Source organism: Eleutherodactylus coqui, chromosome 10 (assembly GCF_035609145.1).
Source record: "Eleutherodactylus coqui strain aEleCoq1 chromosome 10, aEleCoq1.hap1, whole genome shotgun sequence".
In the NCBI taxonomy this organism is placed as follows: domain Eukaryota; kingdom Metazoa; phylum Chordata; class Amphibia; order Anura; family Eleutherodactylidae; genus Eleutherodactylus; species Eleutherodactylus coqui.
Genome location: NC_089846.1, coordinates 57811252 through 57825763, shown reverse-complemented (window position 1 = coordinate 57825763; position 14512 = coordinate 57811252). Strand labels below are relative to the sequence as shown.

Here is a 14512-nt window from a genome sequence, read left to right as displayed (position 1 = left end):
GCATTTTTGTAAAAACATTTTAGTTTGTGATCGGTGTCTCTTGCTCCTCTACTTTCCTTCTGAATTTTTTGTCTTTGTTCTTTCTTTTCACTTCAAATGTATTAATTAGCTTAATATTTTTACCTGGCCTTTCACTTGCCTTCCCATATTGTTCTAGTTTAAAGCTCTCCTAATGAGTGAAGCAAGGTGCCCACCAAATATATGCTTACCTGTTTTTGTAAGGTGGAACCAGTCTCTAGCAAGCAGTCCATCGTATAGGTAATTCACTCCATGGTCTAGAAATCCAAATCTTTGCTGTTCCAACTTCTTATTTCATGGCCACCCACCTGGAGAATGGATGAGAAGACTACCTGTGCTCCTAGTTCCTTCACCTTTTTTCTAAGGTCTTCAAAGTCTCTGCCAATAGTTGTAAGGTCCTTTTTTTGCAGTGTCATTTGTCCCTACATGTATTAGTAGGAATGGGTGGTGTTATGTAGGACTGAAGAGTCTTGACAGCCTATCAGACGCATCTTTGATTTGTGCACCTGCAAGACAGCATACCCCTCTTGCGGTGTCAGGTCTGCAGACAGCAGCCTCTGTTCCTCTCAATAGGGAATCCCCCACAACTACCACTCTTCTTTTCTTCTTCACAACAGCACTTCTTTTTCTCCATTCAAGAGGACTCTGTGTGCTTACTACACAGTTCTTTGTGGGTAAAGTCATTTCTTGCTGCACCTCTTTCTCCTCTGCTCTGTTTGTGGGTAAAGTAATTTCTTGCCGTACCTCTTTTTCCTCTTCTCTGTTCTTTGTGGGTAGAGTCATTTCTTGCTGTACCTATTTTTCCTTCTGCTCAGGAACCAGTACTAGGTCTCCCTGCGTGAGAACCTGGTACCGATTCCTGAGCAGTATGGGTGCTGGCTGACTCCTAATCCTCCTGCTTCTTTGGGTCACATGCTTCCATTCCTCTGCTTCTGCAGGTATACTGGACATTTCTTTTCCTTCAGCATTTTGAAGACTTTCTTCTGCTCTGTAAAGGAAATCCTCATCTTCCTAAATGAATTTCAATGTATCTATTCTCTCCTAAAGACTATGCACCTTTTCTTTCAGTAGAGACACAAGTTTGCATTTCTGGCAGGTGAAGTTTGGCTTTTCCTCTGGTAGGTCTGTAAACATATTGCATATGTTGCAGGTCACCATATGTCTCCTCTCCTTTTCCATGTTGTCAGATGATGTCCACTTCCAAACTTCCAAAAGTCAAGAATTGTAATGAAGTTACTACTAATGGTGAAGATACTACTAAGTGTTCAAGTTCAGCATGCAGTTTGCAATGTCCTCCGACCGGTTAGACCCGGCTAATCCTAACAATCTTCCCGCTTAGTAATTCTTTGCTCTTCTCAGAATGCACAGGGAATATGCAAATGATCTTCCTGCAGCTCTAGTCTCTATTCACTCAGGATAGTACCATGTACTACAGCAAAGGAGAACCTCGAACGAGAAACATTAAAAAAAAACAGTATTCGAATTGTGTGAGTGCTGTGTCCGCCAATGGAGGAGATGAGAAAAAGACCTTACCGGTGAGTAGCAAAGTCTCCTTTTACTGGTCCATCCCATTGGGGTACACAGCTCTAGACCATGGGATGCCCAAAAGCAGTTTCTGTCTAGGGTGAAAAGTCGAGGACACATACGGTCAGCTGATGGTAGTCTGCAAAATTCTGCACCCCAGAGTGGCATCTGCAGATGCTAATATATCAACACAATAAAATGTGGAAAAAATGTGCAAGGAGGACCAAGTGGTGCCTTACACACTTGGGTGGTAGAAGCCCATGATGCCCCCACTGCCCGAGCCGAATGCACCGTGACTCAGAAGGAGAGGCAGTTTTCCTGCCGCACGGTAGGTTTCAGAAACGGCCGACTGAATCTAGCAGGAAATGCCTATCCTGGAGGCAGGAAGTCCACGTCTTGGACTTTCAGGGATAGTGAAAAGAGAATCGGAATGCGTGAAAGAGGCTGTCCACAAGAGATAGATCTTAGAAGCCTGTACCAGGTCCATAATCGCATATGATTGGTGGCAGGGCAAAATTAGGGGAGGATGATTTCGTCATTAAGGTGGAAGGCTGATACGACCTTAGGAAGAAATTACAGAAAAGGCCATAACACCACCATATTGTGATGGAGGGCGGTAAATGGCGGTTTAGCCGAGAGAGCTGCCAACTCAGACATCCTGCTAATTAAAGTAATGGTGACCAAGAAGGCAACCTGTCAGGTCCGGTGGCTCTCGGGGTCTCCATGAACGCACTACCGATCCTAGTACTCGAGCTGCGGGGGGCAGCGCAGGGGGGCCCCGGTTCTAGTGACCTCCCCTGGCCGCCGCGATCCGGTGCGATGGCTCCAGACACGCGCTCCCATGCGCAGGAAGCGTGCGCCTAGTTAGCTGGGTTCTGGAGACGCGGCGGGTTACTGCCCCACCACATCCCCATTTCCATGAAACCCTGGCATGCTTGCTCTGCACTCGCTGCTTGTTGTCTGGATCTCTGCTCTGCACTCGCGGCTCTATGTCTGGATCTCGGCTCTGGACTCTCTGCTGGATGTCTGGGCCTCTGCCTGTCTTTAGTAGGCGCTGGCCGCTGTTCTCCCAGCATCCTGGGATTGGCTCCTGTTGCTGTCAGGCTCTCTGCCCCAATCAGCAGCTGGGGCGGGAGTTCTGACAGCATTTTAACCTTTCAGTTGCTGTCCTGCACTGCCAGTGTATGTTTGGTATTCCACTACCCCAGCGGTTTCCTGATCTGATGCTTTGTTGTGACCCGCTTTCTTGAACCCTGACTTCGCCTTTGCTTGACCCCTTGTGCTGCGTTTTCTCCAGTTGCAGACCCAGATTGCCTGACCTGTCTCTGTGTTTGTTTCCGTGTTTGTCTGTAGTCTGACTCCTGGCCCTGCTTCCCTAGGGAGCCTAGAGACTGTTGCCCAGTTATCGCCCTGGGGCCTAGCCCAGGGGGGCAAGTAGGTAGGGACAGGGGTTGCGAGTAGTTTTCAGGAACTTCCAGGACCCCGACCCTAGTCCCTTGACGCAACTTTTCACATCAAGAGATGCATAGGAACCTCCTTCAGTGGTTCAAAGAGTTGAAATTGTAATGCCGTCAGAACCAAGTTCCGGTCCCAAGGCAGTACCAGGAAATGATAGGGAGGGATGGTGTGAGCGATACCTTGCACGAAGGTGTGGTCCGCCAACCTTGAGGCAGGACGACACTGAAAAAGCACTGAGAGGGCCAACACCTGTCCTTTTAAGGAACTGAGACCCCGTCGTAGACTCTGCAGGTTGAACTCCCGAGTAGGAGCTTTTATCAGGATGTCCTCCAAATAAGGAATGGCCACAATCCCTTTTAGATGGAGGAGTGCCATGACCACCGCCAACACCTTGGTAAAAACCTGCAGTACAGTAGCAAGCCCGAATGGGAGGGCTAAAAACTGGTAATGCCTGGCCCAAACGGCAAACCACAGGAAACACTGATGCGCCTGACAAATGGGGATGTGCAGATAGGCTTCCTTGATGTTTATGGACGAGAGGAATTTGCCCTGCTCCATGGATGTCATAACTGACCTCAGGGACTCCAAGCAAAACTGCTGCACTCTTATGTAGCAATTTAGGGTTTTCAGATCCAGGACCGGCCTGAATGATCCATCCATTTTGGCCACAGTAAATGAGTCAGATTTAAAACCCCTGCAATGCTTGGAGACCAGGACCTGCACTATGACACGTTTAGAAAGCAGATTGCGAATGGAATAGGTCAAGGCTCTGGATGCTAAAGGAGATTCTGGAACCCTTGAAGTTAAAAAAAAATGTTCTGGAGGCTGGGCAATAAACTCAATCGTATAACCTGCAGAAACAGCCTGTAGAACCCATGCGTCTGCAATGTTGGTGAACCAGGTATCCATGAACAGGGTCAGCTGTCCTCCCACCCTGTAAACCCTGGTTGGGGGCTGTCCCTTATTTAGAGGATTTAGTGAAAAAGGGCTTACCATGTTGGGGGCATGGGTGCCATGTCGGTCTTGGCTTGAAGGAGGAACCTCGCCTCTGGTCTTGCGTTGCTCCTGTCACCTGAGGTTCGGGAACGGTGAAAGGGCCGAAAGAGAAAATTTTTGCCCCGCCTGGGGCCAACAAATCTAGGCCTATATTGAGGCAAATGGGAACTACTCCCCCTCTCGTTGCATCAGAAATTATTTTGTCCAGCTCAGCACTGAATAGCCTAAAGCCCCCAAAGGGGAGGCTCGCAAGCGCTTTCTTAGAGACGGTATTGGCCTCCTAAGCCTTCAACTACAAGGTGTGCCGTATGATCACAGATGATGCAGATGCCTGAGCTATGATCCTGGCAGCATTAAGGGATGCCTTGCAGACATATATCCCAGCGTGATCAATCTGTTGGGCCAGCTCCAATAATGATACTGAGCGCCAGCAGCTAGGATAGCTTTCTGCAGCACACTCCAAAATGGCCTTACTGACCCAGATAGTGGTGAACACTAGCCTAAAGGCCCCTCCTTCTGCTTCAAAACCGGACTTAGATGTCTGTTTGATTTTTCTGTCCCACATACCCCGAAAGGATGAGGCGTCCGCCATGGGCAGTGTAGTGTGTTTGAATAACCAAGACAGTGTGACAAAGGTGTCGAGAATAATAACAAAACTCCGCCTGGGCACCAGATGGCGGCAACCGTCTTGAAGATACAGGCGAACCAGAGGATTGCCTCGACCCTGAAGGCCTGGCCCGCTTCCACGGCCTACCACAAGGAACATTATGCGACACAGAATCCTCTCTCTCTGACCCCACATTGCTAGGAGTCTTCGACAGCCGATCCGGCCTCTCCAGAATATCAGAGGAAGCTACAGACAAATTAGAGACCACCAATGATAGAGACTGTGCCTATTTCAGCTCGGCAGTTCACAAGGACAATGTGGGAAGGGTGCTAGTAGTCGGGTTTACAGTCACCTGCCGCAACGGAGTACAATTACTGCAATAGGACTCCAGCTGCCTGCACGTGAACTTAATTGTGCACTGAGAACATGCATAATAAAAGGCTCTGGATGACCCCTGTCTTGGCTCCTCAGCTTTGGATTCCAACATGGTACTCCCAAAAAAATAACTGCCAGCCAGTTACAATAGGAATATAGCTAGTAGGAGAGCAAAGCACATGCAGAGCTTACCCATGGACTAGAGCTGTTGCATCAGTGCTGTCATTGCAGAGAAACTCCTGGCATGGAACTATAAGTTCCAAAATGCCCATGCAGCCTGCCTGTATAACGCTGGAGATGTGGTGGTGGGGGGTATCAAGCTTTAGTGCTGCTGACCAGTCACTGGTATTCAAACAGCGCACCCTGCACTGTGATTGCTTAAGGGGCGGCCATCTGACGTCCCCGCACACTGGCTAGCTCCTGGAAGACGCCTTGGTCTAAAGCGGGACTAAATTAGTGGGGAATACCACAGAAGAGTGCCCTCACACCTATGACTGGTCACATCGGATGCCCCTACAGTCAGAAGCAACCAGAGCATGGAGCCTCCAAGCTCCCAGGAGGGTCACCCCAAGGTAAGCCCACAACATGCAGTGACAGATCATAAGAAAATATATATCCCCCAGGGTCCCCTTACTCACCCACCATAGAGTAAGGGAAAACAAGTCCTAGGCTCCAGCACCATGCCCCCTGTAGCCACCATCCTTTAGAGCTAGGCATGGAGTACTCCATATAAAAAAGGGGGGCACACTATAGCTGGTGTGTTAATATGACTGTTAACTTTCAGAGCACTGACCATGTTTTCTTCAGAGGTTGGGGCTGACAGCAGTAAGTTAAGAATTTATCCTAGGTTGGGTTAATGAGCAAGAGTCCTGCCTCCCTGTTAACACCCTACTCTGCAGACAATGCAACAGATAACAGATTGGTATGCCTCCTACAGACACTAAGCTAAAACTGGTTAGCTCAGTGCCAGCAGGAGGGATATAGCGAGTAGGCAGGGTTAACACCTTTCTGCTTAGTGCTGCCTCCTAGTGACCAGTAGCTATATCCCATAGTCTAGAACTTTGCACCCCAAAGGGAGCAGCGGACACCGGCCGATCAACTATTGATGACCTATCCTGATGATAGGACATCAATAGTTTTAATGACTGAAAAACACCTTTAAGCCCAAAGTAGGCCATGCCCTTAAGGGGTTAAAGCCTAAGGGCCCTTTACACACAAAGATAATCCCTTAAATGGCTGAATGACTGAACAAATTGACAACATTTTTACATAAAATTACACGTACAGATAATGGTTCTATTTCCCTCATCAGCAAAAGTAAACTTTCTAAAAGGAGAACTAGGAGTTGTTTGCTCATGTGGGTGTGGGTTTATGTGAGGGATTATCTGGCTGGCAGGATTCCACTGTCTTCTCCCAACAGAGAAAACAATGTCCTGATTGTGTATGCAAGGCATACACAATGAGTCCATTTTTTACTCCCATCAAGTCGTCAGGCCGCTTAAAATACTGAAGGAATTTCATTCAAATGGAGTGGATTTTGGAACAGCCTACCGACTATTTTTATGTTAGCTAAAAAACAGCGCTAAATGACAAGTGAATGAATACTGCAAGACTGCTCGTGTTTACATGTAACGATTATTGCTAGTTTCCGGTCTCTTGAATGAATTTTGAGCGATAATCGTTGTGTATAAAAAGGCCTTAAGGAACAGAAGAAACTAGCTATTTCCTCCTATACTTCCCAGTTCTCCTATATATAATGCTTAACTTTATAGGGTTTACATAAAGGTGAAGGCTTTATTCTCCAAGACACATTCCTCATGGCAAAATAGACATTTGGTCACTGATATCAGTTCATGTTTCACACTCTACAGGTATACAGTAGGTTCAATCAAGAATGAGAGGGTAGATTACCCACAGAGATTGATGCCCAATGATTGCTGAGAAAGGGAAAGAGACTGGAAGACCCATGGGAGAAAATATGGTCGACAGGAAGCAGTTGACTGAGAGTTTAAGGAAATGTATCATGTACGGTATATTTATTTGTACTATTTAAAATCGGATACAAACACACATTTGTTTTTCTAATCTGTTTTTAATTTCAGAAGGCAGAGTTTTTATTCTATTTCTGAACATAACTATGATGGTGATCAACTTACATGAGCTGCAATTAACAGCATTCAAAGATGTGCTTTACAGCAGCCACATTGGCCATAGGAACCAGTAGACTGGATATGACTCATTGGTTTGTATGGTAAAGTGCTGTGGCCATGCTCTGTGACCTGTGCAGAAGTCATTATACAAGGAGGGGAAAGACGTGAGCTGTGATAATCGGCTATTGTGTATAGTGGATCTTGTATTATCTATATACAGGTTCTACCTTTCATTGTAATCCTGTGATGATAATAAGATGACTGTCAAAAAAATTCTCTACAGAACAGGAAGTGTCAGACTATTATTAGGCTTATTGATCAGGGTGAAAACTGCAGTATTTCAGGATTTTAAAAAAATATTAATTAGAGATAAGCGAGCATACTCGCTAAGGGCAATTGCTCGATCAAGCATTGCCCTTAGCGAGTACCTGCCCACTCTGGAGCAAAGATACGGCTGTCGGCGGCGGGCGGGGGAGAGCGAGGAGGAACAGAGGGGAGATCTCTCTCTCCCTCTCTCCCCCCCACTCCCCCATGCTGACTGCCGCTACTCTCCTGTAACCCACGCCGGCAGCCGAACCTTTTCTTCCGAGCGGGCAGGTACTCGCTAAGGACAATACTCGATCGAGTAATTGTCCTTAGCAAGTATGCTCGCTCATCTCTAATATTAATATTTGCACGGAAAGTTTGAACAAAATCACCAGAAATTATTAAAGAACAAACTATTGAAGGAACAGCACTCCACAAAGAAAAGCTTATGTCAAATGGTCAGAGTCAAGGTTACAACTCCCCTTGTGAGCTTGTGACCACACTCTGGAGGGAGGTGAGCACAAGCTGGTGATGGTGTCCTTAAATAGTAAGCAGAGCTCTAGCATAAGTCCACTTTTTTCTCTTCCACATACAGAAATTATTAAAAATATACATCATTCTTTGATGACACCTTCCCTTTACACTAAAGGCGGAAGTCTTGAGTCTATCCAGCTAAACACATAATAGAACAATCTACCAAGAGTTCAACAGGTGTTTTCATAGATAGGGGTCTAATAGGACACTTTACTCATTTGTAGTTCATATCCACCTATCGCATAATGTAAGGAGAATGTGGCACCTGCTCACTCACCCCTTGTACAAGAGAAGACACACATACACCCTGCCTTATTTGCTAAGATATACTACCTGTGAAGAGGAAAAGGAAGGTGCACCCAACCTGAGCTGGTAGTGCCCTCTCAATAGACCATAGGGGCTGCCACTGAGTACGTGGGAAGATTGGGTTTTTCATTTACATCTTATTGCAGCACTGTGGACAATTTCACAATTCACCCAACATGAAGCAAATCCAGCCAAGGAACCAAAGAGACTATGAGATGAGCTTCGATGTGACAGTCACTTACCTGAATGTAGCGTCGTTTGAAGGGCACAATAAGAGGACCTCCAGAGTCACCTGCATTAAGAAGAAAAGTAGACTTAGATGCATTTCCTGGTCATGAAGTCCCAGCCCCATAATTATCTAGCATTCCTGTAAAACAATATCCAGCAGCCTCGAAGTAAGCAGGTCCAACTCAGCCTCAAAATGCCATTCAGGGATGGGGCAATCCCTTTTGGGACCCAAGGTAGGTACATAATTACATCTCTTTCCCACCATGAAGTTATGGCATTCACCAATCCCACCTCCAGGAAGCGATGGCTCAATCAGAGCCATTGCTTCCTGCAGGGAGGGTTTATGAATCCCGTAACCAGCAAGTGAACTTCTGTGGACAACTGAGGACTGCAAGAAGTGTGTCGGAGCTCCAGAGAGCAGCGGGAGGGACCTGGACAGAGCTAGGTAAGTATAATAGGACATCCCCCAAAAATAAGATCCAGCACCTCTTTTGGGGCAAAAATTTATATAAGACAGGGTCTTATTTTTGGGTAACATGGTACATTACATAAAAAAAAGAAGAAAGGAAAACATTACCTAGCAAACTCAGTCCAGGTCCTTCCCGCTGCTCTTTGGAGCTTTTGTGCATTTTTTGCAGTCCTTGGCCACCCACAGAGGTTACGGGATTCATAAATCCCACCTCCGGGAAGCGATGCCTCTGGTTTATTCTTGATATAACCAATGCGATGGCTGTTATTTATGAATTGGCCAATCAATGCCATAGCTCAGCCAATTTATAAATCCTGTCTCCACAACGCGATGGCTGTGATTGGTTCAGCCAATCAATGCAGCGCTTGATGATCGAATCACAGCCATTGTTTCCTGGAGGCGGGATTTATGAATCCCGTAACACGGAAGTAATCTTCTGTGCGTGGCTGAGGACTGCAAGAAGAGAGCCAAAGCATCAGAGCGCAGTGAGAGGGACCTGGACCGAGCCTGCTAAATAAGATTAATAAGACCTCCCCGAAAATAAAACCTAGTGCCTCTTTTGGGGCAAAAATGAATATGAGACAGTGTTTTATTTTTGGGAGAACACGGTAAATATTGGTAGGTAATGGCAATGAATATATGAAAAGTTTAAAGATCTAGTGCTTACAGTAAGACAAATAAACACAATTTACCTTTGCAGGTTTGTGGATCCACTTCAGGTTCTATTCCTCCTGTACATAAGAAATTGTCAGTCACAGCATCTTTAATGTCTGGAATATCCTTGAATTTCTCTATTTTTTTGGTATCATCTAGACAGGCAAGCCTCTGTGAAGAAATAAAGAAGATGTTATTTTAGTAAGGTAACTCCTGGTTGTACTAAGCAAACTCAACCCTTAGGGCTCACTTACATGGGCGTATGTCGCTTGCCTATTATGCGTGTTTTATGCGTATCTGCTGCATATGTTAAGTTCCCATAGCCTATATTTGGGCATAACATGATGCGTATTTTTCAAGTGCGTAAAAAGAACGCAGGTGAGAGTGGCCCAATAGAATACAAGGGCTTTTAGCACCACGTGTTAAGTGGGCAACATACGCCCATGTGAGTGAGCCCTTGGAGTATGTCCAGACTGCACACATTGTCCAGAGCAGGAGCTCCAGCAAGGATTTTTCAGGGATTCTGCAGCAAAATCCACAATGAATCTGTAGCAAAATCCAAATGTGTTACATGGGGATTTCTGGTGAATTTCACCTTACTAATTTGAAGGGATGAAAACTATTGTGAAAATCTGTAGTATAAATCGACATGCTGTGGATTTAAAATCTGTACTGCGTATCAATTTACTTGCACATTTTTATTGCAGCGTTTGGAAGAGATTTTGGTAAATCTCCTCTACTTTTTTTGTACTGTTATACTCTGAGTATTGTTCGTACTCAAATACGCAGTGCAAAATACACAAAGTATATAGTATGTGTACCTACCCTTAAAGTGAACCTCCACTTTTTATCATCACGTCATATTTTGGTCCAAGAGTCTAGGCCAATTAATTGCAGCATATATGTTTTTATAGTGGTCAGATTGCAGTTTTACTGATACAGAGATCTGCTTATTAATGGAGCGGAATACGCCCGCGGATTTCCGCCGGGGAAGTACCACGTTTAAAATCATAATTCTTCTGTGGAAATCCTGGGGTCTCCATTAATACTAAATAAATAGAGACCTCCCATAGCGGAAAAACGCGGTAAATTAGAACATGCCACGGTGGAAATCCGTGACAGAATCATACATGTGAGCACTGAGCTATTAGGTTCAATAGAACCTACCGTAATAGCTGCGTTATTCCGCCGCGGATTTACGCCACGGGAAGCGCAGCAAAAATCAGTCCATGGGGATTAGCCCTTAAATCCTACATATGTGTGTGTGTATAGGATTTAGAGCTTGGTATATAAAAATATATATAAAAATAAACCAAAAGCTGACACACAATTGTTATCTCTGCATCCATAATGATCCTTACTATAAAATTAACAGTAAACACCATAAAAACCTGCCAGTTTCCTGTCCATCTCAAATCCCAAAAACGAGAATAAAAATTAATTTTAAAAAAATCATACAGTGTGTACCCTCAAAGTGATACCAATGAAAACTTCAAGCATGCTTGCGAAAAGTAAATCCTAATACAGCTACATAAGTAGAAAAGTAATCTGGCAAAATAGAAACAAACCCTATGGTAAAAATGAGTCTTTTTATTGTGCGAAAGCAGTAAAATGTGACAAAAAAGCTATATAAATGTTGTATCATTGCCATTGTAACAACCCATAAAGTTCTTATGTTATTGATACCCCACAGTGACCACCATAAAAATAAATTCCAAACAACAATGATGGAATTGCAGGATATTTTGTATCTTCCCTCAAAAAACGTAATAAAAGTTATTCAATTCATCATATGTACTCCAAAAGGAGTTGTATGAAACTTTAACTTTAGAAAAGTTATTTCCGCTGAAATATGTACCTGGGAAGAATGCACTTTTGGCAGCTGAGTTATGCGCCAACTATCAAAATACTAACGATCACATGTCTGAGTGATAGGGGACTGTGGGAGTTACATGTGATGATGTCACTGCCATGTGATAAGTTACCAGGGCTCTGAGATCCGCCCCCTGATCACATGACACTGACGTCATCACAGGTCCTACATCCTTGTGCACTGAGTGAGGGATTACGGGTGGACTACATCCCCCACAAACCCTCGCAGCCTCAGTTGCTGTGGATACAGCAGTACAGTCTGGTAGTTTGTAGCAAGTTGTGAGACAGCTGCACATCTGTGTTGAGACTCCAATAAATGACACCTCACAAATATACACATACAAAGCTGGCGGTACATACTGACCAATAACTTTGAAGCATAGTCCTTCACCACTATCTTCACATCTCCTGAACGTGATATTATGTCATGTCAAATGCTAATGCCGCCAACACCAGTCCAGCCTTCATCTAATCATCAACCGTTGTCCTGGGTTGAAACTAACCGTCACTATCGTGCAAACATGTCACCACAGAGGGTGACATTTTTGCACGACAGAGGGTTCAACGCCACCGTGAAGCTAACGCAGCTTACATGTTACTTACATGACGTTTCCTTATTCATGGGTGTTTGCACTGTTCAGCAAAATTGCAAATAATGGCGATAGCTTACTATTTGCATGGAAATATTTCAACCAACTCCAAACCCTTTCACTATATTATATTACCAAGTGGCACATTGTGCCACCAGAAACACTGGTACTAGCATTTACTAGAGACCAACAACAAAAAAGAAGTGCACAAAAATTCCATATTAACCCCTTAAGGCCACAGGGCATAACGTACATCCTGGCAGAAGGGTACTTAGCGCAACAGGACATACAGTTACTCCCTGAGGATAGCGCAAGATCAGAAGAGATCCGGCAGCAGGAGCCGGCTGTCACTGATAGCTGGCCTCCCCCTGCAACAGCGGGAGTGTATCGGGACAGTGACCCCTTCTGTTAACTCCTTCCCTGCAGCGATCTATGTAAAAGGTTCACAGAGGGAGCACACTCCCTCTGTGACGTCATCAGACTCTCGCAATATAATCGCGGAGAGGCCGACGGGTTGACATGGCAGCAGGTCGCCAACTACAGGCTTCCTGCATTGTCAGTGCCTGTGATCACTAATATAAGCGATAATGCTTTATCATAGTGATCAAAGCTGCTATTGTACAAGTCCCCTACAGGGACATAAAAAGTGTTAAAAAAAAAGAAAGATAAAAATAGTGTAAAAGAAAAAAAATTGTAAAAAAAATCCTTTTTGTGCTTTTTCCCATATTAGCATAACATTTAAAAAAAAATAAAAATTCCACATATTTGTTATTGAACACACTTTTCATCCTGCACGGCAAAAAGCGTAAAAATAAACCATTAAAAACTAAGGCAAAATCTAAAAACATGAAGGCATATACACCGAAACATACATCGGGGCTGATACCATGATGTGAGGCACCCCAGACAACTGAGTTAAGTATTTCTCCTTTATTATGTTTTTGCACATGCATTGATACTATTTTTTTTTTTTTTTGCTTTATTAGCTTGCACTTGTAAGAGTAACCTGTAATAGTGCTTTTTGCACATTATTTTTATTTCAAGGTTATTTATGGTTTATAATTTTGACTTGTAAAAGCAGTCAAAAAGAGAATTCAGCAGTTCAGTGGATGAGGCTGGGTAAGGGCTCTTACCAACTTCCGTTTTTTAACACTGTGATATGGCTGTGTTTTTTAACGTGATTGTCAATGGGACTTTCTAATGTTAAAAACACATTGCAAGTCTGTGCTTTGCAATTTTTGTGCAATGCGTTTTTAACATTAGAAAGTCCCATAGACAATCGCGTTAAAAATGCAGCGATATTGCAGCGTTAAAAAAACGCAAGTGGGTAGGAGCCCTATGGCCTCCCTTACACATTCATTTGCAGAAACGAAGAGTTATGCCAGCGTTTTGACTGCATTTTCAGCACAGCTAAAAGCGCAGCCAAGGCTGCTGATAAAAGAAAAGAATCAATACTCGCCTAGCTGGTGAAGTCACTGTCCCCGCCGCCGCCTTCAGGACCTTGTGAAGCTGGCCGATCGCTCTGATTGGCAGCTGAGTGACAGCTGGCTGAGCAAATCAAATCCAGCAATGGATTTATCCAATCACAGCCATTCAATGAATGAATGGCTGTACTTGGATGCATCCAGTGCTGGCTGTGATTAGCTGAGTGGGCTGTCACTCAGTGGCGCTCAGCCAATCAGAGCAATCTCTTGTTGGAGACAGGGATTTCAAATCCCTGTCACCAGAGAAAAAGTTCCCCTGCCGGCTGACACATCCCGAGAGTGCCGCCAGGAACAGCGACGTCACCTGTAAGGTGAGTATTGATTTTTTTTTCTGACTCAGGCAGTGTAGCTAGGGCGTTTAGCGCTGCAAAAGTGCAGTACCAAGTTGTGCTGCATTTTCGGCAGTGCTGGAACCTCTGCCCATTCATTTTAATGGGCAACACAGGGCTGAAAACGGCCAAAAATAGGACGCTGCAGAAGAAACGGTGGCGTCACTTATGACAAAAGGAGTAAGGTAAACCACAACTGGGTTCCCCCAGTTTATTAACCCGCTCTTGGCCCTTGGACGTGTCACCGTTTACCCTCCGGGTGTGAGAAGGTAGAGCCACTGTGACTAGGCCCAAACTTTACCTTGCCGTCTCCTATGCTGTGGCCCACTTCTCAGATGCTGCAGGGCGGAGCTTAATCTTTGTGTCCCAAACAGGATGAATTTTATGTGCCTGCTATGAAGAGACCGTAAAAATAGTGAAAAATCGCCAAAAAGAGACGCTTTCCCACCATGTTTCCTTTCCTCTGCGGAAGGATTTGGGAAGTAAAGCCTGTTTGCCTCTACTGAATGTTGTGTGGAGTAGTTGTGGATTTGAGTGGGAGGTTTCTACCCTGTGAGTTTCCTAGTTGGGTAAGTGTTTCGGCATGCTCTTTTACCTGTCCCAGGGGAGGCA

At 44.8% G+C, this 14512-nt stretch overlaps 1 protein-coding gene across 1 annotated transcript in view; it reads right to left on the bottom strand.

The window, feature by feature from the left end:
* LOC136579754 (complement factor B-like) overlaps positions 1–14512 on the bottom strand; it is an 81324-nt gene that overhangs the window by 6696 nt on the left and 60116 nt on the right. The window contains exons 18-19 of the mRNA XM_066579815.1: positions 9664–9796; positions 8517–8566 (exon numbers count right to left, since the gene is read on the bottom strand). Coding sequence (XP_066435912.1) covers positions 8517–8566; positions 9664–9796 — 183 coding nt within the window. The remainder of the gene's footprint in view (positions 1–8516; positions 8567–9663; positions 9797–14512) is intronic.